General features: G+C 37.9%; 1 protein-coding gene across 5 annotated transcripts in view; it reads right to left on the reverse strand.

Moving 5' to 3' along the window:
* Nucleotides 1–26,573, reverse strand: part of LOC135304663 (cadherin-6) — a 103,034-nt gene that overhangs the window by 36,349 nt on the left and 40,112 nt on the right. For 3 of the 5 annotated variants that reach the window (XM_064427321.1, XM_064427339.1, XM_064427330.1), the window contains exon 2: nt 14,504–14,859. The exons of 1 other annotated variant lie outside the window; for it this stretch is intronic. In XM_064427321.1, coding sequence (XP_064283391.1) covers nt 14,504–14,731 — 228 coding nt within the window. In that variant the 5' untranslated portion in view covers nt 14,732–14,859. Of the gene's footprint in view, nt 1–14,503; nt 14,860–20,052; nt 20,157–26,573 lie in introns of those variants that run through there. One more of the 5 variants, XM_064427347.1, reaches the window with a different exon arrangement.

Here is a 26,573-nt window from a genome sequence, read left to right on the forward strand (position 1 = left end):
CTAGAAGATATGGTTCCTTTTCATTCTTATATAAAGCAATTTGAAGATTATAATAAGATTTGTATTCTATAGCATCAAAAATCAAGAGACAGACTTTGAAGTAAGGTTCAAACACTGCCATTTTCAAAGAATATAAAACAATAAAAAAATTTACAAGATTGGAAAAAAGGGCAAATAGACCTGTGCTGGCAGATCACAGCACCATGATGCCTCATGTACAGCTGTCAGGAACAATGCTTTCACACAGGGGCTGTGTTTAAACCGTTACCACAGGTACTTAAAGAAGTTTCACACTCTTTTGTATCTCCTCACTAACCTGAGATCTGCTGTCCTAAGCCATCATCAGTCTTCATTTTTAATCACTTTCTTGCCCATACAGATGTCACAGTTTATGGAGTAATCACTGAATGGGTTAACTATAGTAAGTGATTGGTTTAGCATGGTAAGCACAGTTCCTATACTATAGCCAATACAGTAAACCTGAATGTGGTTCAGTGTGACTGATTCCTGAGTGTTTCAATTAATGTACTTTTATCTTGCCTGGCTCACACTGTATCTAGCAAAGCAAAAGCTGCAACAGGTTCACAGTTCCTGTTCAAAGAAATAGCTGCTCTGAAGAGTAGCAAAGATCTTGTTTCCCAAACTAGATGTGTTGTTCTTGTGCCAGCATTATGTTTCTTTTTTTAAGAGCCTTCTCCCACATAGATATTCTTCCTCATCCTGCATTTACAGATAATAACTCCATATGTTTTTGGTTTTTTGGTTTGTTTTGTTGCTTCTGTTTTGTTCTGTTTTGTTTTTTTGCTAGACTCCCAGCCTATACTCAGGTTTTGCTTGCAAAATAGGCACTTCTGAATCCTCAGCTGAAAACCTGTTTACAACCTCAGTATCTTGTTTTCAAGTCAAGTGGATTCCAAAAAGAGCCAATGAAGAAAAGGCCAGATATGGAGGGCTGATGTTCCTGGCTGGTTTTCTGTAATTGCTGCATTTCAATTGGCCTTTCTTCTGTACAAATGGACATACATTTTGGAATGTTAATGTTTTCCTACCTGCATTAGAAATGAGTACAAAGATTTGCTATTTTCATTGCTATATCAAACCAGTTCTTCTAGACTAAAACACTCAGGTTTTTTTCCCGTTCTTCTGTTCTTTCTCCTTCCATTTTATGACCATACATTGTCTATTGGATTTTTTAATTAATGACTTCTATTTCATGAACATTGCGTTTTTTCCTGTTTCCATTCCTTCCATTTTTAATAGGTCTCTTTTTCTACGGTAGTATATTCTCATAATAAAGAGGAAGATGAAATCAAGAAACATCGAATTACTGAATATGTTGAGTTGGAAGGAATTTAACAGGATCATCAAGTAGTCCAAATCCTGACTGAAAACATTAAATCTACAAAAAATTAATGAAATATAGCACTGAAGAATTACTGAGGTTATAGGAGGTTCCTGCATTTTAATGTTGGTTTCTTTGGAGTTATTGAAAAGTATACTATACCTATTTGATTGTGCTTACATTTTTAATCCATAAGAGTTAGTATAACAAACCCAAGAATGCCTCAAAAGTATACTATACCTATTTGATTGTGCTTACATTTTTAATCCATAAGAGTTAGTATAACAAACCCAAGAATGCCTCAAAATCTGTCTCATTCAGCTGTGGAATCCTATTAATATAATAATACATAGCAGGTTGTGTTTTTATAGAAAGAACACATCTGCAATATACCTTGTTTATAAAAAGCATATTGGTTTGCATTCAAACAGGCAAATTAGCAGAAAAATTGATATTGACATAATAATAAGAAAAAATGTTAAAGGATACAAGAATTCAATACTTGAAATATTAAACAAAAGTCAGGTCTTTATTAAGATAACAACCTCAGTGCAGAACATGCAAAAGGTAAAACAAAAATATCCTCTAAGGGTAACCTTTAAATTAAGTACTGGCTTTTAAAAAGAAAACAAAAAAAAAAACCAGCTATGAGATTCAAAAACAGCAATAAGAAAGCTAAAATTGCACCCACTGCAAACAGTGAAAAAAGCTACAAGCTTTCTGCAACAGCACTATCATCTGCAAAACATATTGTCCTAATATTAAGAATTTCAGGAGAATTAAAAAAAAAATATCACAGTGATGCTGTCTTTCTGCTTCTTGAGAGTATCAAAATGTCAGTGAACTTTCTCATTCGTTTGCAAAAGTAGCAGTGACAATTTGTCCCCTGTAAATGAATGACATCAAGAAAGGCAAAAATCAGTTTCATAGAGATGAACAAATTTAGAAAACAAATAGATAAAAAGCACTAAGCATATTTTAAGATTCAGAAGCAACCAGGTATTCAAAAGGCAAACTGAGTATAAAAGATGGTGGCATTTGATTTAAAAACAAATACAACACAGAAAAGTCACTATAATAAGAATAGAGGGTGCTGGAGTGGGAAAAATAAAAATAATAAGAAATATAAAGGGCAGAGGAATAAGAATTTGTCATTAGATCAGAGACAAGATGTAAGGTGTTCTCTCACTTTGGAACCTCAGGCTCACACCCTTCAGGCAGGCTGGAAGGTCCAGGCAGGTTGGAAGTCTCTTTCTGTGAAGGCCATATGGGAGGCCACATGGCCTGAGACAGACAGGGACTACAGTTTGGCTGATGTTGGGATCCTTGATTTAAGGAATAGGCTGCCCAAAGCGTAGTTTGGAACCTGTTGTTCTGTTTTAAATGTATGGAGCTAAGAATAAACATCCATACTCTGGTGACTTACACCTTTATTACACACCCTTCAAAATCACAAATGGGTTTTCTAACCTGAAGTGCAAACATACAGCCACAGCTAATCAGCTTTGCAAAAAAATCAACTGGATTATGTCAATCCTTTCAACATTGCCTGGGACCTCTCAAGGCTTCTCCCTCTTGGGTTCCCCAGCTGCTTTTGCTCTTCACTGTGATTAAACAGGGACAGTGGCACAAGAGCTTTTGTCCTGCGCTGCAGTACACCAAACTAGCAAGGTACCTTATTCTGACAGCCCTTGTCTCTAGGGGCAACTGATTATCAGATCTTAATGAATATCTGGCAATGCTGCAAACTAGATAAAGGTATCTTTGTGTTCTCTTGAGCTGAGTGCTGCTAAGCACTTCTGTGGTAATGCACTTTATTTGCTCCTCTTCCTATTATCTCTAAGTCAAATTATAGCAGGAATTTACAAAGTTTGCCCTCAAAAAGACAAAGAGGTCTTTAATTTGTAAGGAACAAGAGACTATGGTGTCAAGTCTCATCTCTATACATATGGGCTCTTGAGTTTCATGTCCTTTTATCAAACTTCTTTGAACTACTGTATAACACCAGAAGGAAGCAGTCTTCCTTTCAAACTATAAGGAACTCAAAACAATTCTGACTCTGAGTAATAACTGACCTCTTAGTTAAAAAAAAAAAAGAAATCCATGGTTATATACTGAATTTTTGCAGTTTTACTTAGAGCAGTTGGGTTTCATTATGCCTTTGAAAGATCAAAGAGCTCTCTTCAGCTAAACAGTAGTGATGGTAACAATAGAGCATTATACAGACTTCTGCAATTACCTTCACAAAAGCGTGAAGATCTTGTTCTTCTCTCAAGGCAGGCCAAAGCAGTTTAAAATCCCTGTTTTATGCTTTTGGTCCATCTATTTAAACATCTGGATTTCTTTGTCAAAGCAAGAATTATTTCTTCTTGCCAGTGTTTTCAAACTGTGGGGTAGTAAAAGGACGTGGCAGACATGAGGATTTGCTTTAGTTGAGACATCGCCATTAACTTCCTAAAAAGTATAAATGGCTTAGCCAACTCCAGACTCCTCACAACCTAGCTCAGGTAGCAGGAAAACTCTCTTGAATAGCTGAGCAGAATAGTAGAATATATTAAAAAATATTTTATCTAGTGTATACAAATCAGTGATCAGGACTGATAATTCAAGCCTCTGAATTCTTGAAAGAGCTGTACAAGTCATTTTAGGAGACAGACATTGCTAGCATTGCAAATCTACCATATTAACTGAATAGTTAGTCATTGGCTTCAAGTTTTAATATGGCTTTTGTCACAGTCTTCCTGTCTGATCTTAGACAGATTGCTATTTGATGCTTCTACATTCTCCCTGCAGTAAAAGTTAACAATGTCCAGTTCTGTATGTAATGATTATAACATGATTTGAGAACCTTGGGTATAATTTGTTTTGTGTTTATGGAAAGACTGGGTATCATTTAACTGAAATCAAGAATAGCAATAGTGTGGCTTTGCCACAGCTTACTGCATTAGAGGGTGGGGCAGATGGCCTCTCCTTAATGCAGCTGCAATGGTAGAAAATCTAATTGTTCTTAGGTTTTTGTTATTATCCCCCAGCTGAAGGTTACCATCACCACAGGTTTGGATGGGTAGGTAGGAGGGTTTCTGAATTCCAAGGTTGACTATATTAGCTAAAGTAGCATTTTGAAGTATCTTAAAAATTCCTTGAAAAGGAATATGTGTGTTCTCATATGAGAGGTTAAAAAAAATTAAGTGCCTGACTTGTAATGACATTCAATGGGAATACAAAGAGTTCATAAAGGACGCATGCCTAAACCCCATTCTTCAATTAGAACTGTGCCTACAATTCAAGAGCAACAAATTTCTTTACAGCTTTTTTTCCAAGTCAGAGGAAATTAAGTCAAATATTCTGATATCCTTCCACTGACTATAATGGGACTTCTGTCCTGTACTGCATTAGTCAATTAGAAAAGGGAATTCATTTAGTAGAAGATGGCAGCAGGTATTCTGTTGAGATTAGTAGAAAATATTTTTTTCAAAAGAGTACATTCAGCAAACATGCACTTCAATAATTATTTCAGTGTACATGCTTTAGTCTTGAAACTATATGATGTGTATAGTTAGTGAAATAGGTCTGTATTATGTATCCAGATTTATTTCTTTTTTATTTCATTGGGAATTTACCCAGGGACAGTTGATTACTCTGTATCTGTGGTCAGAATTATCTGTTTAATCACTGACAAAATATTTTATTTGGAATAATGAACTTTCAAAATGCTTCATAATTAGACTGTAAGCAAATATAGCACCTTAATTAAGGTATATGAGCACACACATTTCTCATTCTGCAAAAACCTCTATTCTCCTGTGGCGGTATGGGAGAATCTATCTGAAAGATGAACAGCAAAACAAAATAAAATAAAAAAAACAAAACAAAACCTTGGCCTAATATCCAGAAATGTTTTTACTGGGATACAGTTGAATAAAACATCAGGCTTCTTCAGCAAGTAACAGCTTCTGACTACTCCCTGATGGATGCACTTGAAAGGAAATGCTCATCCTTTGCTTTCTGACAAAGGTGACCCTTTGATATTCTGAGTGCTTGATGCTGACAATCAAACCCTGAAATGTGTGCATGAATTTTATATACTGTATAAAAGTGTGTGTGTCAGGGAGGAAGAAGCGGGATGGAGAAGGGAGGATACAGACAAACACTAAAACAAATGAGAACCCACTGATTTAAATGAAGACTTAACAAAAAGGATACTAATTCATATCCACAAGTTTAATTGAGTCTTTAATCTGTTTTCATGCTTCTGTCATTTAGTTCTATAGGTCAGAAGCTGGGAAAATGAGAAATACTTCCATTCTGCTATGTTCTCCAACTTTGTTTCTAAACAGAAGTTGGTGTTATATAACCAGATAATAAAGGGTTTGTGAGACAGTAGATGCAATACAAAAGGCGACACATTTATCTCTCAACAGGACCCTTTTGAGGAAGAGTCCTCAACCTAGAAAAATGTTTATGGGAAAAGACAAATCTGGCATTGAGTAGATTCTTCTTTCAAATAAGTATTCCTCAAAGTGCCATAAGTGAGGCTGTGAAGGAAAGCTCAAGTGACCTGAATGCTGCAGCAGAATGTAGATCCTTCCTGCCAGGTCAGGAAGGCAAGGAGGTGGATTAGCAAATAATCAGCACATATAGGTGGAGCTTTGCATTGAAACAGGTGACAAATCAGTCGAGATTTTGAAGATAAGAGGACAAGCCAACACAAGACATTAGGTATCTGCCTCAGACTGTCTGCTCAAAGAGATGAAGCAGATGCAGCCTTCTTTAGACAGATGGAGGAAACCCTGCACTCTTGGGGGATTTTAATCATTCTTATGTTTGCTGGAAGGGCAATATGTCTCTGTGCAAGCAACTCAGTTTTCTGCAGAATGTCCTAAGACAACTTCTTCACTCAGGTGATTAATGAGTTGACCAGAAGGAGTGTTATGCTGGCCCCATTCGTCATGAATAAAGGAGAACTACTCGGGGATATGGAACAGCACTTTGCCCACAGGCCCCAAAGAGCCTTGAGTCAGGCAGAAAATTCTGGTAGAGTGAAGCATTATCCACAGCAGAGAAAAACCAATAAATCAGAAGCCTTTTAAGTAAATTGGACACAGTTCCATAAAAAAAATTGGATGCATCTAAGGACAGTGACAGTGATGAAATGTTCCTATAATGTCTGAAAAGCCATAGTCTTTGGGAAAGGCTCTTAAATTCTGAAAATAGGGAAAGTCACACCAATTCAACATCCAGGACAGCCTATCTAGGAACACATATTAATTTTAACTGGAGAACGTGAAATTCCTTTGGTGAGAATACTTGTGTCTATGCTCTCCTAATTATATAATATCTAGTATTCATGAAAGGAAAGAATTCTCTCTGAAGCACGTATAATTGCTGTGATACTATCAGTCTAAAAATTCTAAAGGAAATTGTTCATAAAATATTTCTGTAGGTAAAATAACAGGTATTTATAAGGTGAATGGTGTACATCCTGACAGGATCTACCTGCAAGTAGCATGAGGGTCAAGCTCACCTGAGTTTACAAATACCATAAATATACATGCAAGAGTTTTCTTCCACAGGCATTAACCCTTTGCCTGCAACCCCCTTGGCAGTTGTTATTCCCAAGATGTGGGAATTTTGTTATTCCCATTCTGCGAGCAATTTTAGCCATTATAAGCAGCATTAACTGTGTTTTAAGCAACTGACCTGAAACAAGTAAAACTACATGAAGTGGAAAGGAACTATGAATGAATGCTCTGACACCTCAGTTCGCATGTCCTTTAAATCCTCTGCTGGTGCCCTGATCAGCTTGATTGCAAGGGCTGTTAGACACAAGGAAGTATGTCAAAGAACCAAAGGGACACATATGTTGTTTGGTTCTGTTTTTTAGGGAGAACCTTCCACTAATGACAACATGATGCTAAACACAAAAATTATACAAATTACTTGACTGAAGTTGATGTCACCTTCCAATAAGAAGATACAGAATGGGCGGAGATGACCAATATGCTAAGGATGACTAAATGATCATTATGTGAGCCTGTACAATGCTTTAAAACCTGCTTTGTTCCAGCAGACATCTAATGTGAAACATCACTTAATGCTTCACAAAGAGACAAGGTATGAAGGCAGAGGGACGATATTATATAGAGATCATTTCAGCTGAGCTCTCCAGCAGCCGTGTCCTCTACTACCTGGCTAAGCAAGCTGGGGATAGAAGGACTGCAATCTTCGTCAGATACGACTCCAAAATAAACATCTCTTTTGAGAAAACAGTGGGAATTAGAATTCTAACATAAAAATTTGCTAATGTCTTCCCCTCATCCGTTAATGTAAATTTTTTAACTTCCAGCTCACTCAGTATTTTATTTATTTACAACCTTTGTTTTTCTATTTTGAGGTCGGTTTTTTTATGAAATTAAAGGAGAGAAAGCACTGACATTTTTTCCTTCTCTTTTCCTTCCAGAGGGCGATTCCTTCATCTGCCACCTCAGACTTTCATGACAACTACAAGCTTCACTGCATCCTGAAGTACTTGCAAGAGCATGCTGAGGTTTCTTTCACCCCATTAATGGTGAAAGCAAGCCACAGTCTGCATTAGTGCATACGGATCAACAGTAGGCATTCACATCACAACACATTTTCAGTTTGTGTTTTGAAATGTTACACTGACTGGCCACAGCTCTCAACCTGCTGCTGTCCTACTGTGAACTGATGTTCACCAGTGAGGGAATAGCAGCAAAGAAATGGGAGGCACAGACAATATATTTAATTTAATAAAGAGATTTCTCTAAGCTTTATGGTTTATTATATTTGGTAAGCCAACTGTAAATAACAAATGGTGGAGTGACAATGGTTGTCTTAGGCCTGCAAGAAGGACTTTATTTTTCAGCTGTCCCTAGCCCTCAAAATTTATATTCATGATGTTGCAGCTTCATAGTGAGAACGCTATTGCGCTATATAAACACATAAGAAAGTAGTAATGCTCCAAATAATAGCAATCTAAATAATCCATAATCAAGCATGAGCTTCACATGTAGTCTCTCCCTATAGAGGAAGATTAATATGTTTAGCTGTTTTTCTATAGCTGGAAGTCTAGGGACACACAATTCAGGACTATGTGCAGAGTGCTAACAAGAGTAGAGCAGGATAATCTGTGAAAAGACGTGACCCAAAATGTAAGCACTGATATGAGTGGGTAATTAGCATGTGGAAAACAAAATTGTTTTGTTTGGGACACAAAAATGAAAAACAAGAATTAACAGAAATATTGCCTTGAGGGTCCCAGGATTTGCTTTTTTCTGTAGGCGGAATGGGAAGAAGGGGAGGAGGTTCTGTATCATTACACTGTAAGTACCATCATGTGCCATAATGTAGGAAATGTGGTTTGTTTGAAACAGATGGTTGTAAGGCTCTTATATTGTGCAATATATTTGGATACAAGGATGATGCCAAGTAGATTCACAATTATGATGATCGTAAACAATAACCATGCTGTATTTCCTGCCTTTTTATTTTCTGAATAATATCCTTGCCCATCCCACCCACTGCTCATTATCTCCTTTCTTAGCCCCCGTGTGATGGTTTAAAACTTGCAAGCTGTTTCTGCATTGTCGTCGTGGGCCTCTAACCTCTCCACTGTCCCTCATTACAGAGTTATCTCTGTTCCGCAGGGACTGACAGCACACAGAACTTCTACCAGCGCCCGTAAATCTTTCAAAGAGGAATACAAGACAAGTGCGTGTATGTGTGTGCAATGCAATACAGAAATGAAGGGCACTTGGGAAAGTCAAGTGCTGGAACATAAAATATGACTGATGGATGAGGAATAATGGAAGTGCAGATGCGCCACAGCATTTGTTCTACATTTTAAGAGAATGACAAGTACTAGGCCTACTGAAGAGGGAGGCAGGTGACCCAATCATAAAAACTGGGGGGGTGGGAAAGTGGCTAAGAACTTTTATTTTTTTTGTTTTTCAATCTCTGCTGTGAAATTTCTGACTTTTAGCTGTGCAGAAGGCCACTTAACCTCCCTGTATATCAGTTTTGTCACATGCAAAAGGCTGGTCTCAATGCTTACAGTTCCTCTGGATGCAGAATGCAAAATCTAGACCCTGAGAGAGCCAATCTAATAATCAAAAATGAATGGAAAATTCCTTTGTGATACTCTCTGAATAAACAGAAGTTACAAAGGTAACTTTTAATGTTAAGCATTGCAAAAATAACAAATAGTCACTGTGTTTGTAACAGGAAACTGAAGGCATCACGTATATATCATAATGCAAGTTACAAGGCAAGGAAAAGAAATACTGAACAAGTGTCTGCCAATAAAGCTGCATAAAGGATGTTAAAAGTGCAGATGGGGGAGTCATTTTAGTTTGACTTTTCACATCTTGCTTTTTCGGAGTACAAAAAATTGTAAAGGTAAGTACAGAACACTAGTGCACTAAAATCTGAGAGAAAGTGAAGATTTCTCTTGCTAGTTATCATGCTATTCAATTAAGATATGATACCTTTTAACCATTGGAGTAATGTTACTCATTACTTACTAACATGCTGAAAAGGCATGGACTGTATTACACGACAGTAATTTTCTTTGTTTAAATAGCCCCTTGTGTGTGCTCACAGCCAGATAATTTTGCCTCAGTATGTTGCTTAGTCCCTCTACTTGCAATGGCTTGGAAGAGATTCTGCCTTTTGTTTCATTTGTTTCTGCTGAAATACACTGCTGTGCTTTGCCTTCAGAATAGTTGTAGCCAGAAGTAAAATCAGACAAAAAAATATAAAAACACTGATGAAACTATACTGTGATAAAATTTAGTTCATCCCCTCCTCAAAAGCAGGGTCAAAAGTACCTTAAATCATTCCTTGACAGAGGGGAATTCATCTTTCCAAGAGGTTCTTTCAACACCAAACAAAAATATTCTGGGTCTGCCTACAGTAACACAGTATCCTTTTTGCTTTGCCAAGCCACATACCAGCAGGAGTTTGACTTTATCTTCCTTGAAAAATGGAGTTGTCAGCAGAGGTTGATTGTTTATGATTGGTTGTACAGGTAGTAACATCAGATAGCTTCCAGGCGAGCATACTGCTTGAATTATATGAACATCAATAAGACACAGCAAAAATGAAAAGTATGTCTGGAAGTTTCCTTTTAGTGCCAGCCAGCCAGAGTGTTACAAAACCATTCCACAGTTGTGCCTTTTGTTACCAGGAAAGCAGGTTGGTCCTTTCCACTGCAGACTGCCAAAAGCTGTTCTTGGGTTAACGAGTAAGATTTAAAACTTGTTCAGGTCTTTCTTTAGTCTTAAAGAAAGTGCAATCCTATCCCTTTATGTAACAATGATTGTATGTTTGCGCTCTAAACTCAGTCATGGATGCCACTACATGGATTTTATGTAGCCAGTGGGACTGCCATGTCAAAGCTGTCAAGTGCATACAAAGAGTAACTATACCTATGAGTACGATCTTGGAACAGGGCAGGTGTTTTTTTGGGTTTTTTTTGGTTGTTTTTTTTTTTACCTCTGGAGTATCTGAGGATCTTTAGGAAACACAGCTTATATTTTTATATATTTAGTTGCACTACCACTTCATTGTTTACCTGTGATTTAAAATTTAAAGCTCCATTCACCTCAGCCCTTTCAAATTGTACTAAGCAGCCATGTGTACAACTAGATCTCTTTTAAAACCCAACTCAGATGTTGCAAATTTTGCTTAGGTTGTACTTCTAGACACGTCTCTACTTTAATGCTCATGTAATACTTTTATTTCATTTTTTGATTGAGTCCCTGCCAAGTGCTACAATTTCTGAACCAGAAGAAAAGATATCTTCAGGTTAAAATGTCACTGTGCCCATCAGTCACACTTCAATGCATAGCCATAGTTCACAAGTTATTCAGCAGTGCAATGAATAAATCCAGTCTAGAACTTTCCTTCAAGTTCCTTGAGGTCTGAGACTAGAGTGACTGGGGGCATGAATTTCATCTCTTTTTAAAAAGACTTTATTTCACAAATATACAGGAATGAAATTCAGAAATAGAAGGATGGGCAATAAAACAATCGATCTGGTGTCAGCACCAAAGCAAACATCAGCTTGTGTTTCTAACACTGCGAGTGTCTCGTTGGCAGGTGCGCACCTTGTCCAGTGAGATACAGCTGCATGTTTGGGCTCACAGTGAAGTGTGAGGCATACAAAAATGGGGAGCACTTCTTAATAGCTGACAGTACCCACAGCTACCAAAAAAAAGGTTCCATACGTGCTTGGACAATGAACTCCTCAAGGATGGAAAACTCTGGGTTCAATTAATAAAGAGTATGCAGGGTATAGACAACAACAGTGCTCTGGTCTGTGACTCAGATGATGCTGCAGCATTGTCTTCAGTACTGCCTTGAGCTCTGTCTTCAGAGATGCTACTTTTCTCTTTTATTAGCCCAAACCTGAATTCATCCCCGTTTACTTTTTTTTTCCTACACTCTACTATGATGCAAATCTGTTTTTTTGTAATTTAAACAGTTACAGGATTTCACAACTGTAATTTGGGCATCTCATACAAATAATGATGTTTTTTAGAATATTTCACAACAGACTTCTTACATCTCAAATTTTGATGTAGATATTTGGATTAAACAGATGTTTAAAAAATGAAGAGGCAAAGTGAAACCAGCATGACTAAAAGATTTTTTTTTTTGGTAGCTCATATAGAATATTTTATTTTTATGGTTGTGTTAATGCCCACCTAGCTTTAACCACTAAACACAAAAACCCCAGAAGACTCCTGTCTGCCTGTTTATGAAGTAAGGCATAAGAACAATTCCCTTTTTTTTTATATATATATATATATATATACAGCTATTGTTTTAAAAGATTTTGCTGTTCACATTTCTTCTTTATACTCCTACCATTTTTAAATCCATATTTATGGTTAACATTTAATCCTCTGAGAAAAAAAAAAAAAGCATCATAAAAATGTTCATAATCCTCATTCGCCCACATCAATCAAGTTTAATTGCTCAGTTAAATTGCCTAGTTACCTCAATTTAGAGACATTTAGATGTTTCTATCATTTCCCCTCACACCAATCCTCAACTTTAATAATAAAAGGCTGCTCTTTCATGCCTCTTGGCTAATTGTTCAGTTAAAAGAGTGTGAGCAGTTCTGGCATTTGAAAGATGTGTGAAAGGCCATTTGCGAATGGCTTAGGAACACAAAATCAATGACATTTATATATTATGTGTTGTTTCTATGCTTTACAACAGAAAGTGTAATAAAGTACAAATAGGTGGAAGAACAACTTTAAAAAATAATGTACATTTTTTATCTTACTGACGCCTGTTGAAACTGTCCAACTAGACCATTTCTGGTCCAACTAGACCATTTTTAACTGTCTCTCAGCAAACTTGTCCTACAGGAATATTCATTTTCCCATCAGTCCCTCTGAAGTCAATAGCTGGTACTCTAATTCTGAAGTAGAAAAATGGGGGGCTTATGAAGTTTAATGTCAAAATTCACAGTGACAATAAGAGACTGTAGGATCACCACAGGACCATATGATTTATCTTGGAACAAAATGATCCCCATTACCCTGACCACCCCAAGCAGACTGTGGAAGAGGACAGTGTGTGGAACACTCCTGTCTTTCAATTTGTTATCTTTTTTTTTTTTTTTGTCCTTTACTTCATGTTTCATACCTGCTGTTATTTTTTCCTTCACTGTCTCATCTTCTGTTTTTGTTTTTGCTCTCTTTAGGTAAATTTTCTCCCAATTCTTATCCTCTACCCCCATTTAATATCATTTCCCCCTCCTTTCCATCTTGATTCCTCTTTGTGAGCTTCCATTCCTTCCATCTCCGTATTTCTAGTTCTCCCTCTTACTCTCTTCTGTTTTGGTATCTTTCCTTACCCTCTTATCTTCCTTCTCTACTTCTCCTCTCTGAGGACTCTCTGCCTTTGGCCTTTTCCTGTAGATTGGGCTCATTGGTACCTTTCATGAATGCTGATTATCTGGCTGGAGTTCTATGAGTGTTACACCAGCTGAGTAGCTCTTCATTTGAATCATGCCTTGCAGCCATTTAGCAGGAAAGGAATGTTGCATCCAACTTTGACTGACAGCTGACTGGCAGGCAAGAGAAGCAGCCACCATCTCTCATGGGGATGCTCAGAAACTTGCAGAGGGAGATAAAATGTCAAACCACTGTGATCTGCAGCCTTTGCTAAGCGGCTTGAGAGATCAAACTAGATCAGATACAACCCCATTTTTGTTTGGAAAACCAAGCTGTATTGTTTCTGCTTTGAATGTCATTATCAGGAGCACAATTTCTGCATTCTGCAAGACATATTCCTATAGACTATGGCACCTTGGGCAGTATAGGATCTCTTTAGGCTCTTAACAGAGGTTCATTAGCTCTACAGCTCACATAAAGTCTGTTACCTACATGGGGGTCTGCTGCTCAGGGAGGCGGATGTTCTCAGAGTTAAGCTGTGACTTTTGTTTTTAAATTTTTTTTTACCCTTTCCCAACTGACATCATGCTCTCAATGCTAGAAATTTTCATCTGCCTATTGCTTCTTAGTGTATATGTACAATATGCTTCAACCATGCTTAGTAGTAACATTGCTGGTGGTGTGAAGATCATGTCACACAGTCCTCAGTGGCACCACAAAACTTCATCAGAAAGTGGCTGTAGCATTGTTGTGTGCAGTGGGTAATAAAAAGGGAAATAATTACCTTTTTCTGGGTAGAGAGATTCCTTACCAAACATATAGGTACTGTGAATGCTAACTTAGCTCTAAAACCTCTCCTGGTTTATAGGTTTATATAGTTTGACTGCAGCAAAATTAGTGAGCGTGAGGGAAAACACGTATCCCAGATTAAAGCTAAAAATCTAGCCTATAATTAAGCTGCATTATTTCCAGACACAAAATAAAATGCAAAATCTTTAATAGAATTGCCAGTGATTTGCCATGGGACTACCTGGTTAAATGAAGACTCGTTGATTACATTTTGAAGCTGAAGTGCACTAGCCTTTCTACTGGATTACTCCTCAGCAGAAACTGAGCACACACAAACACAAACTAAAAGTTGTAGCAGTCATTGCTCTTCCCCACTTGCTACTGCTGGCTTTCCAGTGCTTCTAAAATCAAAACATAGATGCATACGAAAGAAACTTACCTTGCCAACATATTGGTAGTCAGTTCCTGTGTATTCCTCCAATAAAAAGAACTGATTCCACATCCAGCTCCTTTTGGAACGATGGAGGTCTTGCCTGCTGTTTCCAGACAAAACCAAAACCTTTTCCTTGTCCGGAAAGCCACTAGTCCTTTTGGATAACGGAGTTAAGAAACTTTGGTGGGGCTGACCAGCCCAAAACAGCAGCCAGAAGCAATGGTAAGTTCTCATCACGGCAACACAAGTAGGTCTAAATAATGATTTTTTGTCTTGTCCTCAAATTAACCTACTTTACTGCACTAAATCCAATCTCATGCCGTCTTCCTTCTTTAAATAGTCTTTGCAGTCTCAAAGGATCTCTGAAAAGAAAAATAACAACTCTTTTAGCATTTCCAAAGGTACTTAACTGTCATTGCTGCAGCAGACGAGTAATAATAATTGATGAAAATCTGGGCTGTTTCTGATTCAAAATGTTGCAAATTATCTGAGTGGATCCATATCAGGTATGGGGAAGGAGTCATGACGTTTGGGTTCAGGGTGTGTGTGGATCCCCTTTAACCCCATTTGCTTCCCTTCATCAATAAAGGCAAGCCAGATATTTCTCTTTTTATTGCCTGAACTTTGGGATGTAACTGATTACTTTCTGACTGGGGATTTTGATGAGGTTACCATATTACACCAAAGAAGTGCTACCAAACCTGCACACTGCCTTCCCAGGAGACATTCTATTGCTACAGTTATGGACTGAAGAGACTGGACTTCAGGATTTTCCCCTCACATTTAAGGAGTTTTGCCTTTGACTCCATTTAGAAAGGAGTCAACCCAGCTTAACAGATTAGTGAAATAAATGTGTGCATTTATCAATATCTCACACATAACAGACATGCTTGTTATTGCATAGGAAATGAAGTGGACACTTTGGTTTTCTCATTATCTACTGCCAGAGTTTTGAATCTTTAAATACATAGTTATGTATGTAAATGCTTTCACTAATAACTTCTCAAAATAGAAAACAAACTGCAGCTAGTTCTTTGCTACCTGTGGGTTTTTACTAGCTATTGCTTCCTACTCTTACAATATTAAATATCAGTGCACCTACAAAATAATTATGAAAATTATCTCTATCTCTGACTACCACATAATTTTCAACATGCAAAAAACTACAGATACTGTGAGTGCCCAGAGTACTGTGGACAGCTCTTCTGTTTTTGAAAAAGCTGAAAGCTTCTACTCAAAAAGAAGAAAATATACTGTGTCTCAGGTAACCAGTCATACAAAATGCCTAATGAACAGCTTTGGTACATTTTAGAATGTGAAGAAATCAGAATTAGTTGACAGAAACATTCCACAACATATATTTTTGTTGTAAAAACCTCATTGAATTTTTAGTTCAAACAGATCTATAACCTCAGAGAAGGATAATTTGATTAATTTTAATTTTCTTTCTCACTGATGCTCTTTGAAAAAAAAGTTAGGGTATTTTTTTCATTATTCTGATCAAAACCCAATAAATCATTCTGAACCAGCTCAAGATTCAATACAGCAACTCTCAGTATTTGTAAATAAAGTCTGTGGAATGAGAATCAGACTATACAAAATTGAAGAAAAAATTTTTGTTTGTTTCACTCTGCTTTGTGAAACACTACTTGGATCATGTTCTACATCAAAGACAATTTTTTCATCTATAGTATGTTTTTGTCTATTTAAAGGCATACATTAGACAGAACTCAGCTTTTGAGCTATGCTGAAGGAATTACAGCATCTGCAATGCCTTGGATTAGCTACTCTTCTGGCTGTCATTGTTCTTTGTAATAAATTGTATGAAATAACCTCAAGTCTCTTAGAGTTCCTGTTAGTAAATAATTTTATATAAAGAAATAACACTTAGATTTTATATGAATAGTAGGTAATGGAACTGGACTGTTCAAACAATATAATTTTACTGTTTCAAAAGGTAAAATACTGTTAAGAGGTAATTTCTGTGTGAGAAGGAGTAAGATTTTTAGCATTAAGAGGAAGAATGTAAATAGTACAACTAATTCTGACACAGTGTTATTTCTTCTGGGAAGAGGGAAGGGTTGTAGTTAGCTTTCTTACTAGCCAAGGAAAGACAACTGTCCTGCAGGTCATGGGAGCTTGAGAGTTTGTGAGAGAGACAGACCCCTGGGTGTATTCACACATACATGTAACCATAGACACAGAGAGAACAGCAAGAACAGAGCTGCATTCACTACAAGACCTTCCCAGAGGACGAACAGGGAAAGCTGGCATAACTAAGCTTTACAATTGTGTTCAACAATTGCTTTCAGTGCAACTGGTGGAGCAGTGGCAAGCCAGTGTGCAGGATGCTAGAGCTGGACACAGGCAGCAGATTTAGCAGATTCAGGCTCTCTTTCCAGGATAGGGAGAGCTGAGGTGGCTTTAACCCTCTCCATGTCTATACTCTTTTCTCCTCCTTCTGTACCCTTCTGACCCATTAAGGTCTTGTCCTTTACGGCTCCACCAACATCAATTATTACCTTGGCTCCCATTGGACTGTATTCAAGTGGACATCTTCCTTCATGTGGTATGGAAGAGGAAATTGCATCTCACACAACATTTTTGAATTCCATTTTCTTGGCAGGTTGCTCTGGGGGGACACTGGGACCTGCCCATGTGAGTTAAGTACTGTCCCAAGCAGGGGCAGACCTGGTGAGCTGCCATGTATCAGGATGGACTTATCAGGATGATCTGTGTTTGGAGAGCAGATGTAGGAATTATGTAGGGAGTGGAGCACATGAGCAAACCTACTACTTTGCTATTAGGGAGGCCTGCATGGATTTTTGAGGCATAAGAAAGTGAAAATCATCACCTGACAGGCTCCTCTATGGCCAGAACCTGTGGTGGGGCTCTGTACCTCTGCTCTGAACATAAAATTTCCAGAGAAGTGCTGCCTGGACCAGCATTACCTAGATGGGATTTGTGCCAGCATTTTAAAGGATCAGTCCTTCAAACACCAATTGCCAGGAAACAATTATTCCTGTGGGGGAATTTTCTGCACTTGAAGTCAGCTATATTTCACAGCTCTGATGTCATGGGAAAGGTTTTATAGTGGCTCATGCTGAATTATAGCTTACAAGAATGATATCATAGCTGTGAAATACAGCCCTTTACTCTTCCCTGCAGAGATGTGTCCAAAATGCTGAAATAAGGGCATGATCCTGTAATGTCCTTCTTGACTGCACAGCCCTCATGATGCAGCAGAGCAGCTAAGCCCCAGCAGCTTCCCTGTGAGTGGCAAGAGAGGAGACACACCTTTACAGACCCTGGCTTAAGCGTGCAGCTGGGGTAAGTACCAGCTGAATCCAGGGTGTCTCTGCCCTATGGGTGCTAATTACTCTTTTATGGGTCATAGTGGTAAATTTAGGAGAGTGAATAAAAAGGACAGAGCATTACACTCTGAGCTGAGCCTTTAGTAGAGTGAGCTCTTGTGGCTCTTAAATGCCATTTTGTCCTCCAGTCCCAGTGTCTCATGCTCCAGAGAGGTCTCTGCAATGGAATAATTTTTCTTGTGCAATCTCTCTTTATTTTGAAAACAAGTCATTCACCAGGGAGATTTTATTTTCTTTAAGTGTAGATGTGCAAATATAACACATGGGACCTGGGGATGGTGGCTAAATTTTTTTCTTCAAATTGCACAAAGTCAGGTAAAAAGAGGCACTTTAAACATGGCATTTCTCTCAACATCAGCTGGTCAGGTGGCTGGGGAACTTGCTGTGTAATCAACTGTCAAGAGTGAAAAACAATTTTAGTGTGCAACAGCCTCAGACAACTGGCTTAGCTCTGCCAGCTCTAATGTATAGCAAATCTGGGCTTTTTTACGAGAAAAGAAGGAATGTGCACATCCAAGCTTAAAAAATATCCCAGTCTAACTTTAGCTATGATAATAGTTAAGATAAAAGCAATGTCACTTGCAGCCACAGGACTTTCTTCACTGTGACAAGTTGCAAATCTGAAGTTTATGTTCATGCCTCTTTGAAAGATTTAAACCTCAGACAATTGCTTAATCACTACAAGTATCAATTTCAAAATTATTTCCCCCAGGTGATAGTAGTCATAGTCAGCCTTTCAATTCACCCTCTCCAACACTTCATTAATGTAATGTCTTAATCTGAGAACTCAGTGCGAATTTACATCCTCGCAGAGCAATATCCAAGTATTTCAACTATATATCAAAAAGGAAATGCATCCATTGGAGTTACTCCTATGAATCAGGGAGCCCTGCCTTGGAGATGCCTTTCTGGCATAGTGACAGGCATCAGGTACAGATTCCTGACATGAGGAGCCCCAAAGAGTTTCCATTTCTGCTGCTGCTCAGCTCTGTGGGTTGTAATGGTTTTCCCAGCTGGTTGTTAAATAAGCCAGACTAGCAAAGAGCCTTCCCATGAGAGGCATCAGCAAGGAGAGGGAAAACAGCTTTTCCTCATTCCTTTCTGTTCAACCCCACAGTAGTCACTCCATCAGCAAATTCTCAAAGGAATATTCTTTATAAAGCATACTAGAGTCTGTATTTTAGGATAATTTATTTTCTGAACCCATGCATTCAATGATGCTTCTGTATGAATTTATACATCCTGGATGTTATGGGCTGCTGATAATTAGATTTTAAATAGCTAATAAATAGGCTAGCTGCCATCAACATCTCTAAAGTTTCTGATACAACCTTTATTCAAACAGAAGTGCCAGGTTAACAGAGCCTTTATTCCCTGGTCATCGAGGTACAGTTTCACTGTTCGAGGGCCACATACAAAGCTTCACAGGTTTGGATTAAGGTCCATCAGTACATTGGAAAGAACATCAACTCTGTTTTCAAGAACTGGTAATGTAAGGCTATTCTCGCACAGAAACTGAATGAGCAGGTGAAAGTTAATATCCACTTTGGCATTGCATATAGGAAACTGAGTATGGGAAATGTTTTAGGGCTTGAGGCATGTTTATTTATTTATTTATTTATTTATGTGACACAACAAATTGCCTCTATCCTTATGGAGTTTGCTTAATTTCTTAGAGAAAGATGCACAAAGACAGAGAATACACTCTACTCTCTCCATCTAGCAGATTACACGATGAATGCACAAGTTTTATGTACCTTTACTGCCCCCAAATCAGGTCTAATTTGTATCTTTCTAGCAACCACTCTAATTAGAGTGGTTGCTAGAAAGATACAAACTACTCCCTGGCTTCATCATCATATGAAGTGTTTACCACCAGCAGTATCTTTGGAAGAAAAGAAGGGTTCTACCCTGAAAGTTCTAATTTATATTTAATTTTGTAGATGATATGAGAACACATTAAAAATATTCTGACATCATTTTCCAGATGCTTACCCAATCAGGACCAATTAAGTCTGTCAGGCTAACAGAGCCTGCTTAAATCCCAGACAATTCTACAGAGCCAACTGGCAGTGAGAGTACCTGGACTGCAGACTCTGGATTCACAGCTTCCCTACACAGAAGAGTTACTTCCTAGTCCCCCAGCGAGACCCTGCAGTGAGAGGAACTCTCTGTACTCACATAGTTTTGCTGGAAGGACTCTCCCCTGGCTCAAACATCACATGCAAGTGCTAAATCTGTCAGGTCTGCAACAGGGGAAGACATCAACAACTCATTGTCAAAGCCTGAGGAACCAAAGGTGAGGAAAGCATTAATGGGGGAGGAAAAAAATGGTTAAATAGTGACTTCTGCCTTTACTGTGTCAGATGTGAGAGTCTAGGGTGTAGAATGAGGAATTCTAGGTAAGGATCTGGTGATCTGTTGCTTGGATTTTACCTTATTGCAAAGCCAAAGGAGCAATGTCCAAGTCCCTAGGAGAATTTAATGAGTCAGAGAAGCCAGGACCCTAGGGTGTCCTTGGGGTCATCCTATTTAATGTGAAGAATGTGATTCTGCTAGTGTGGAGGCAGACTGCAAGGAAATTATTAAGTCTTTAAGGAAAATCTGCAAAAAACATTACTTTCTCACCACAGAGGGAGATAGGTTAAAGTGACATTAGTTGCTCAGAGAAAAAAAAGTATTCCAGCTAACTTCAAAAAATAGCAGCTTCCAAATTTATCATATTCACTTCTTTTCAGTATCGTAGTAATGTATTTTAATAAATCATATTAATACATTTTCATATATAGCAAAGAATTTCAGTAATATTTTCAGTAATAACTAAGTTTCATGTGCTCAGAAGCTCTAACACTGCAGACTTGTCCATAATTGACTTGGACTTAAAATGCCGTTGTTAAGTTTGAGCTTACTTTACAGTTATGTCTCTCTTATGACCATTTAAATCTGGAAGTCTTAATCTAATAATTTTCTCAAGTGTGAATAAGCTTTTACAGCACTGAAACTCAAATGCTTTTTTTCTTTATTGTCCACAAGGCTTGCCTTTGTAAATATCAGTCATAAATGGAACAAAATGTCACTTTTCCAGTGTAAAGATAGCTGATGAAATTTTAATCCTCTGATAACTTTTTTTTATATCTTTGTTATATAAACCCATATATTCTAGCAATCATTCCTGTAAATACACCACTGAAATAGCAGAACAGAGCCAAGAGAGAATTCAAACTGAAAGATTTGTGGGTTTAAACTAGAGGTACTTTATGAAGACATCAAGTACACAATGTAATTGCAGCCAGCAGCCTTTGATTATAATGTCTTTCAAAGTCATTTTTTTATTCAGTTCTCTCAGCAGGAAAAAAAGGTGCAGAACTATAAAAATAACTAAATGCAGTAGAAATACTAAGATAACTACTACCTCCATCCTGCACTGGGAACTATTAACATGGTGGTTTTGTACAATACAACTGATTTAATCCTAGTGGACTGAGTGAGAGCACCAGGCCTCACAAAAGCACACACTGACAAAAGAGGGGAAGTGAGAAGTGTATCTCCTTCTTAAGTTCATGAATGGCCAAGGCAAAAGATTACTGTATGAGTTTATTCAATAGCTGTTGTGTGAACTGATGATGGTATTTGTCTGTTCTCAGAGATTTTGATTTTCTTTTTCACCTGGCATTTGGAAAGATCCTTAGTGTCATCTTGTTCCAGAGATGCCCACTCTCAGTCTCTGTACTTAGCCACACTGTGAATGTATCTTTTATTCACTGAGCAAAAACAGTCTCAACACACAAGACAGAACAATGGCACAGAAAAGGAAATCTTGTTTTCATTGTATGGCTGCATTAAGTGACATTTCTGTGGTCATTCAAGAATATCTATGGAAGGGCTGGAACCTGGACTTAGATTCTTGAGGCTTACAGCAGTACTGTAATCACCAGGATATTATTCTTCCTTTCTGATGGAAGTCCAAGTCATCCTCTCTGTGCTTTAAGCACCACAAGCAGCTTTGCTGGACATTGGTGTGAGCTGGAGGGTGTATGGACACTGTAGCTGGAGCACCTGGAGCACCTAGAAAAGGATCTGGCATTCCCTGGGTGTGAAAACAAGAGCAGCAACCTGATGCTGGTATCACAGGCTGGTCACCTCCGCAAGGAGTGATGTGGGAGAGGAAGGACAGACACAGCCCTAGCCGATCCTGTCCTCTTTGTGAGCTACCTCTGGGTGGCACTAACACGGAGCAGGAGCTGATCTTGCAAAAGGCTTCCAGCTTCTTCTGCCTTTTGCAGGTGATGTGGGGACAGGCCTCCACAGCATTTCAATGTCCCCCTGCAGCAGGAAGCACCCTGCTAATACTGTGTTTTAATCTAAACCAGGGACAGGTATGTGACTAGCAGATAGTACAGACTAATACTGTGAATTACATTAAGTTGTTCCTTGATAGAAGACTAAAACAGCCAAGCAATCAACTACATTTAGTAGAAGAACAAATGAGTAGTGCTCCTACTGCTATGCATATTTGATATGCATATTTTTTTTCCTGATGAGCACCTTAATGGCAGAGAGTAGCAGACGTGCATGAAACTACAGCCAGAGTTTCCAGCAGTACTCAAAGTAACCCTGAAGTCATGAAAATGCTTCAGAGAAATCTTATTTCTTGTTGCAGTTCTTGATGTAAGTCTGTAGTGTTGCCATCTCGTGCAAGTTACTGTTTTTCTCAGACATGCAGTAGGCTACTATCAAATTATAAGGTTGTGGTTTTCCCTAACCATTTTTATTTTTTTTATTTAGGTATGTTAGAAGAGAGAACTAGCAGGCTCTTCAAAACAAGCGTGTTGTCAAAAAGAAATTCAAATTCAGTCTATACTATGCATTGAAATTTGATGTCTGAAAAGGAGCCTAGCCTTCCTATCCAGATAATAGAAAGATTCTCATGTGACCACCAAGGGCCTAATTTAAAGTTCTTTGTCTCTCACTGAAAAAGCTATATAGTCTGAGTATCTTTTGTTGTATTTCTGTTTAGACACTGGAATTTGGAAATCTCCCAGACATGCTCTTAGAAGTGATCAGTGACATTTTAGGCTTTTCATTAAAAAAAAACAAAAAACAAAAAAATACCAAACAAACAAACAAAAACTATTTTACACTATTTACATAAAAGGTATGGGATGCCACCACTCAAAAATCTCTGGTAAGGAAACTATTAAAAATCTTTGGACACATTAAAGAAGAAATGGTCAGCTTCTCTGTTAAAACTGTTTCTCTCACTCCAGAGGAGATACCCTGTTTTGCTTTATTCCACACACACTCAGCCTACAATTTAGTAGGTATCTACTCTCATGCCATCTGAGGAAAATTATCCACCAACTTCCATAAATAAGACGCAACCACAGACAACAGATCCTTTCTGTGCTGATCAGCAATTACTCAAAGCCAAAGTGTCAGCGATACTCTCCAAACACAGGAGAAAAATCTGGGCTTGCAGATGCTTTAGTGGCATTGCAGTTCTCCCTGAAGTATTATAGTGTGATAATGAAGGCAGAGGCTATACTGCCACATGCATAGCCAGGAATAAAATAAAGGAGGAGGTAAGGCGTCTTTTTCAATAGGCACAGGCATATCTTTTCATCAAAGACTGACTATTTTTGACAGTAGCAATTAGGCAGTTCAATAACAGACACAAGTAAAAGAAAATTCTTTGACAGGGGTGTTTTGGGCAGAGTGTATATTGTTGTGAAATATGATATTAATTGCTAAAATCCTGATTTATTCTCTTCTGAAGAAACCCAGATACTCTGAGAACAGAACCATTTTAGGAAGTGAGGGCAAACAGGTAAGCAGAGTTCCCACAATTCTAATTTAGGCTTTCAGAACTTACGCTCTTTTCCTATGTACAAAAGAGATTATTCTTTTATACTTTTAATTTACAACTGTCTGTAACTTCACATTTCTAGGATAGCCACAATGCCAAATAGGATGGCTTCTGTCTCTTTTTTTTTTTTTTTCTTTTAGTGACCCTAATCTTTTCTGCCTGTGTTTCACAGTTCCTTGCTACAGGGACTGTCCTCACTACCCCTGCTCCCAGTGAGCCCCATTTCATCTGAGGTAGAGCAAAGCAGTTGTCTTTCTTAAGCAGTTTTCTATTCACCAGCTGCTGCTTGCACCTTCCTCTCTGCTAGAGGCTCAGTGCTCAATTCATTTTTTCTGACTTCTTGACAGAAACATATGCTAATTTCCCACTCTGAAGTTAGGTGAAAACAAATGAGGTGGGACATAAGGTACTGGAACCTGGGCATGATAGAAATAGCTAAACTTTGACTTTGCATTTGATTGTCAGGAGCTTTCTTCTCTCTCATACACTTTCATGGCCATTTACCAGTGTGAAATGGGTGCAGAGTGCTACCAAATCAGAAATGCTTGCAATGCTCAGTTCAGCTTTGTGGGCAAGGAAACTCCATCTGTGCAAATATACTCCAATGGGAGAAGTCAACTAGAAAATGCAGAGATGCCCATTAAGACTGATTTCATTATGAATGTGCTATTAAAAGAACTGTAGATTAGGAGGTCATGCCTCTTTTTTGATGAAAAGGTCTGTTATTTCTTTGATCATGATAGTAACTGGCTACACTAAAACACTATAGAATCTATAAAAGCTTCCTAATGTTACCCTTATTAATTACACAGCTTAAGCTGTAGCAAAAGAGAGGAGAGCTAATGAAGATGGGCTGGTCTCCCTTCTTAGATCTTTTGATACTACTTGTGATCTCGTTAAGGATCTAGGAGATCTGATCAAGCAGGGCTAGACTGGATGGCAGAGGGTGGAGACAGCCACGATAGCCCAGGAGGACTAGCATGAGGAAGCAGCTGCAGCAGTGAGAGGGACTGACCATTTCTGAGTGACTTTAGAGTTATCAGGACTGAATAATGAGTATTAAAATGGGAATAAGGCATGCTTGTGGTTCATTCAGGGTGAATAAATACCATGCTATGCTGGCAGGGATGTTCTAGCAATTTGACAAGTAGCACATTCTATTTCCAGAAGGATGATATTTATTCATTGTTCAAGTGCACGGCAGAAGCAGCTACACTCAACCTGTGACTTCAGGTGAGGCAATAAACTTTACCACTTCAGTGTATACTTCCAGCCACGATGACTCATTACTTAAGCGAGGTTTTGTGAACAGTGAGTGATGTTTCTGAAACTCTTGAAGTTTCTTGAATACGAAACATACATACTTGCTTTTCAAATCACTAATCTGAGAGGTGAATTTCTTCTTTGAGAAGGGCCTTTTAATATATTTTTGCTAGTAATTTTATGTTTTTCAGAATATAAAAATGTATAAAAGAATAATGTTACTTGTGACTGAATATCTTCTGAAGTGTTTAATAACACCACTTACATCAATATTTCTTTGAAAAAACTTAATGAGTTGCTTAATTAGAAATACTGAGGAAATTGAATGGCACAATTTTAGTTTTTTTCTCTTGATTCATACAGCTCTATATACTTATATTGTGAAAACCAAATACTATACAGGTGGCTAACACCTTTGCTTATTTTGTTAAAGCATACTTCTCTGGTGAGGAGCTTCCTCTGGGCATTGAGACCAATAAAATATATGCAATCAAATCCCTGTAAAAATGTTTCTTTTTAGGCATGGAAGAAAAGAGAAAAAAGCATCAACAAAAGTCAGGAAAGTCTGCAATCTGACTTAGAATAATTGGTGTTTTCTGATATCGCTAAATTCTTTGCAATTATATGTGGAATCTCTTTGGGATATGGAGAGCTTGGTTTTTTTGCAAGTGGAGTCTATAATGGAATTACTGAAATCTTCCCCTTGTGTAATGGAGACTTGAATATGGTGCTTTATTTTTAAAATCTGTTCCAGACAGACTCTTTTCTATTGTTTTCCATACAAGGGAATTGGAGCCATCCTCCAATTCTTAACTATATTGCTAATGCTAAATAACTATGTGATCATCATATGCAGCAAATTGAGGATTAGAAGCTTCTGGGATAGCTCTGCTTTTATGTTTTAGACAACTGAAGGAGCTAATCCTAAAAATGCAGAACATATTATTCAAGTGGTTGTTCTCAGTCCAGGATTCAGTAGAACATTGCTCTGTGCAAGCCAATAAAGACAGCAAAACTGGCCTTTGCTCACTGGAGTTTTGGTTTTGACTCTGAATTAATTCCATGAAGTTGCCAGGATTGATAGCCAAGATCAAAACCACTGGAAAAGTAGTCTGGGAGGAGCAGAATTAAAATAAATAATTTCTGTATAATTTTAGCTTTTATGCCTATAAACAGATGTCCCTGTTAAAAAAAAAAAAAGGAGATACTAATCTGTACAAGAGAGATTTTTGTTTCAGACAATCCTTTTCATCATGCATTCCCCTGAGCACTTAATGCTCAAGAAAATTATTTCCAGTAAGAAAAGAAACGCGACCACCTGAGGTGCCAGTATAATCTCTGATGTTTCCTTTCATATCAGAGAGGGGTAAATCATCTATTCTTCCATTAATAGAAAGACTCCATGTGTCTCAAGTATTTTCTTGAGCCAAACCTAAACTTCTCTGACACTTGCAGTATAGAAAGCAGTACAGAAAGCAGAACAGGAACAATCAGTCTCAGTCTGGTTGAAACTGTTCAGTAGAGCCAGCAAGTCACTCTGAATTTTTTAAAAATGTTTCTTAATTCTACTATT

Source organism: Passer domesticus, chromosome 1, assembly GCF_036417665.1.
Source record: "Passer domesticus isolate bPasDom1 chromosome 1, bPasDom1.hap1, whole genome shotgun sequence".
Lineage (NCBI taxonomy): Eukaryota > Metazoa > Chordata > Aves > Passeriformes > Passeridae > Passer > Passer domesticus.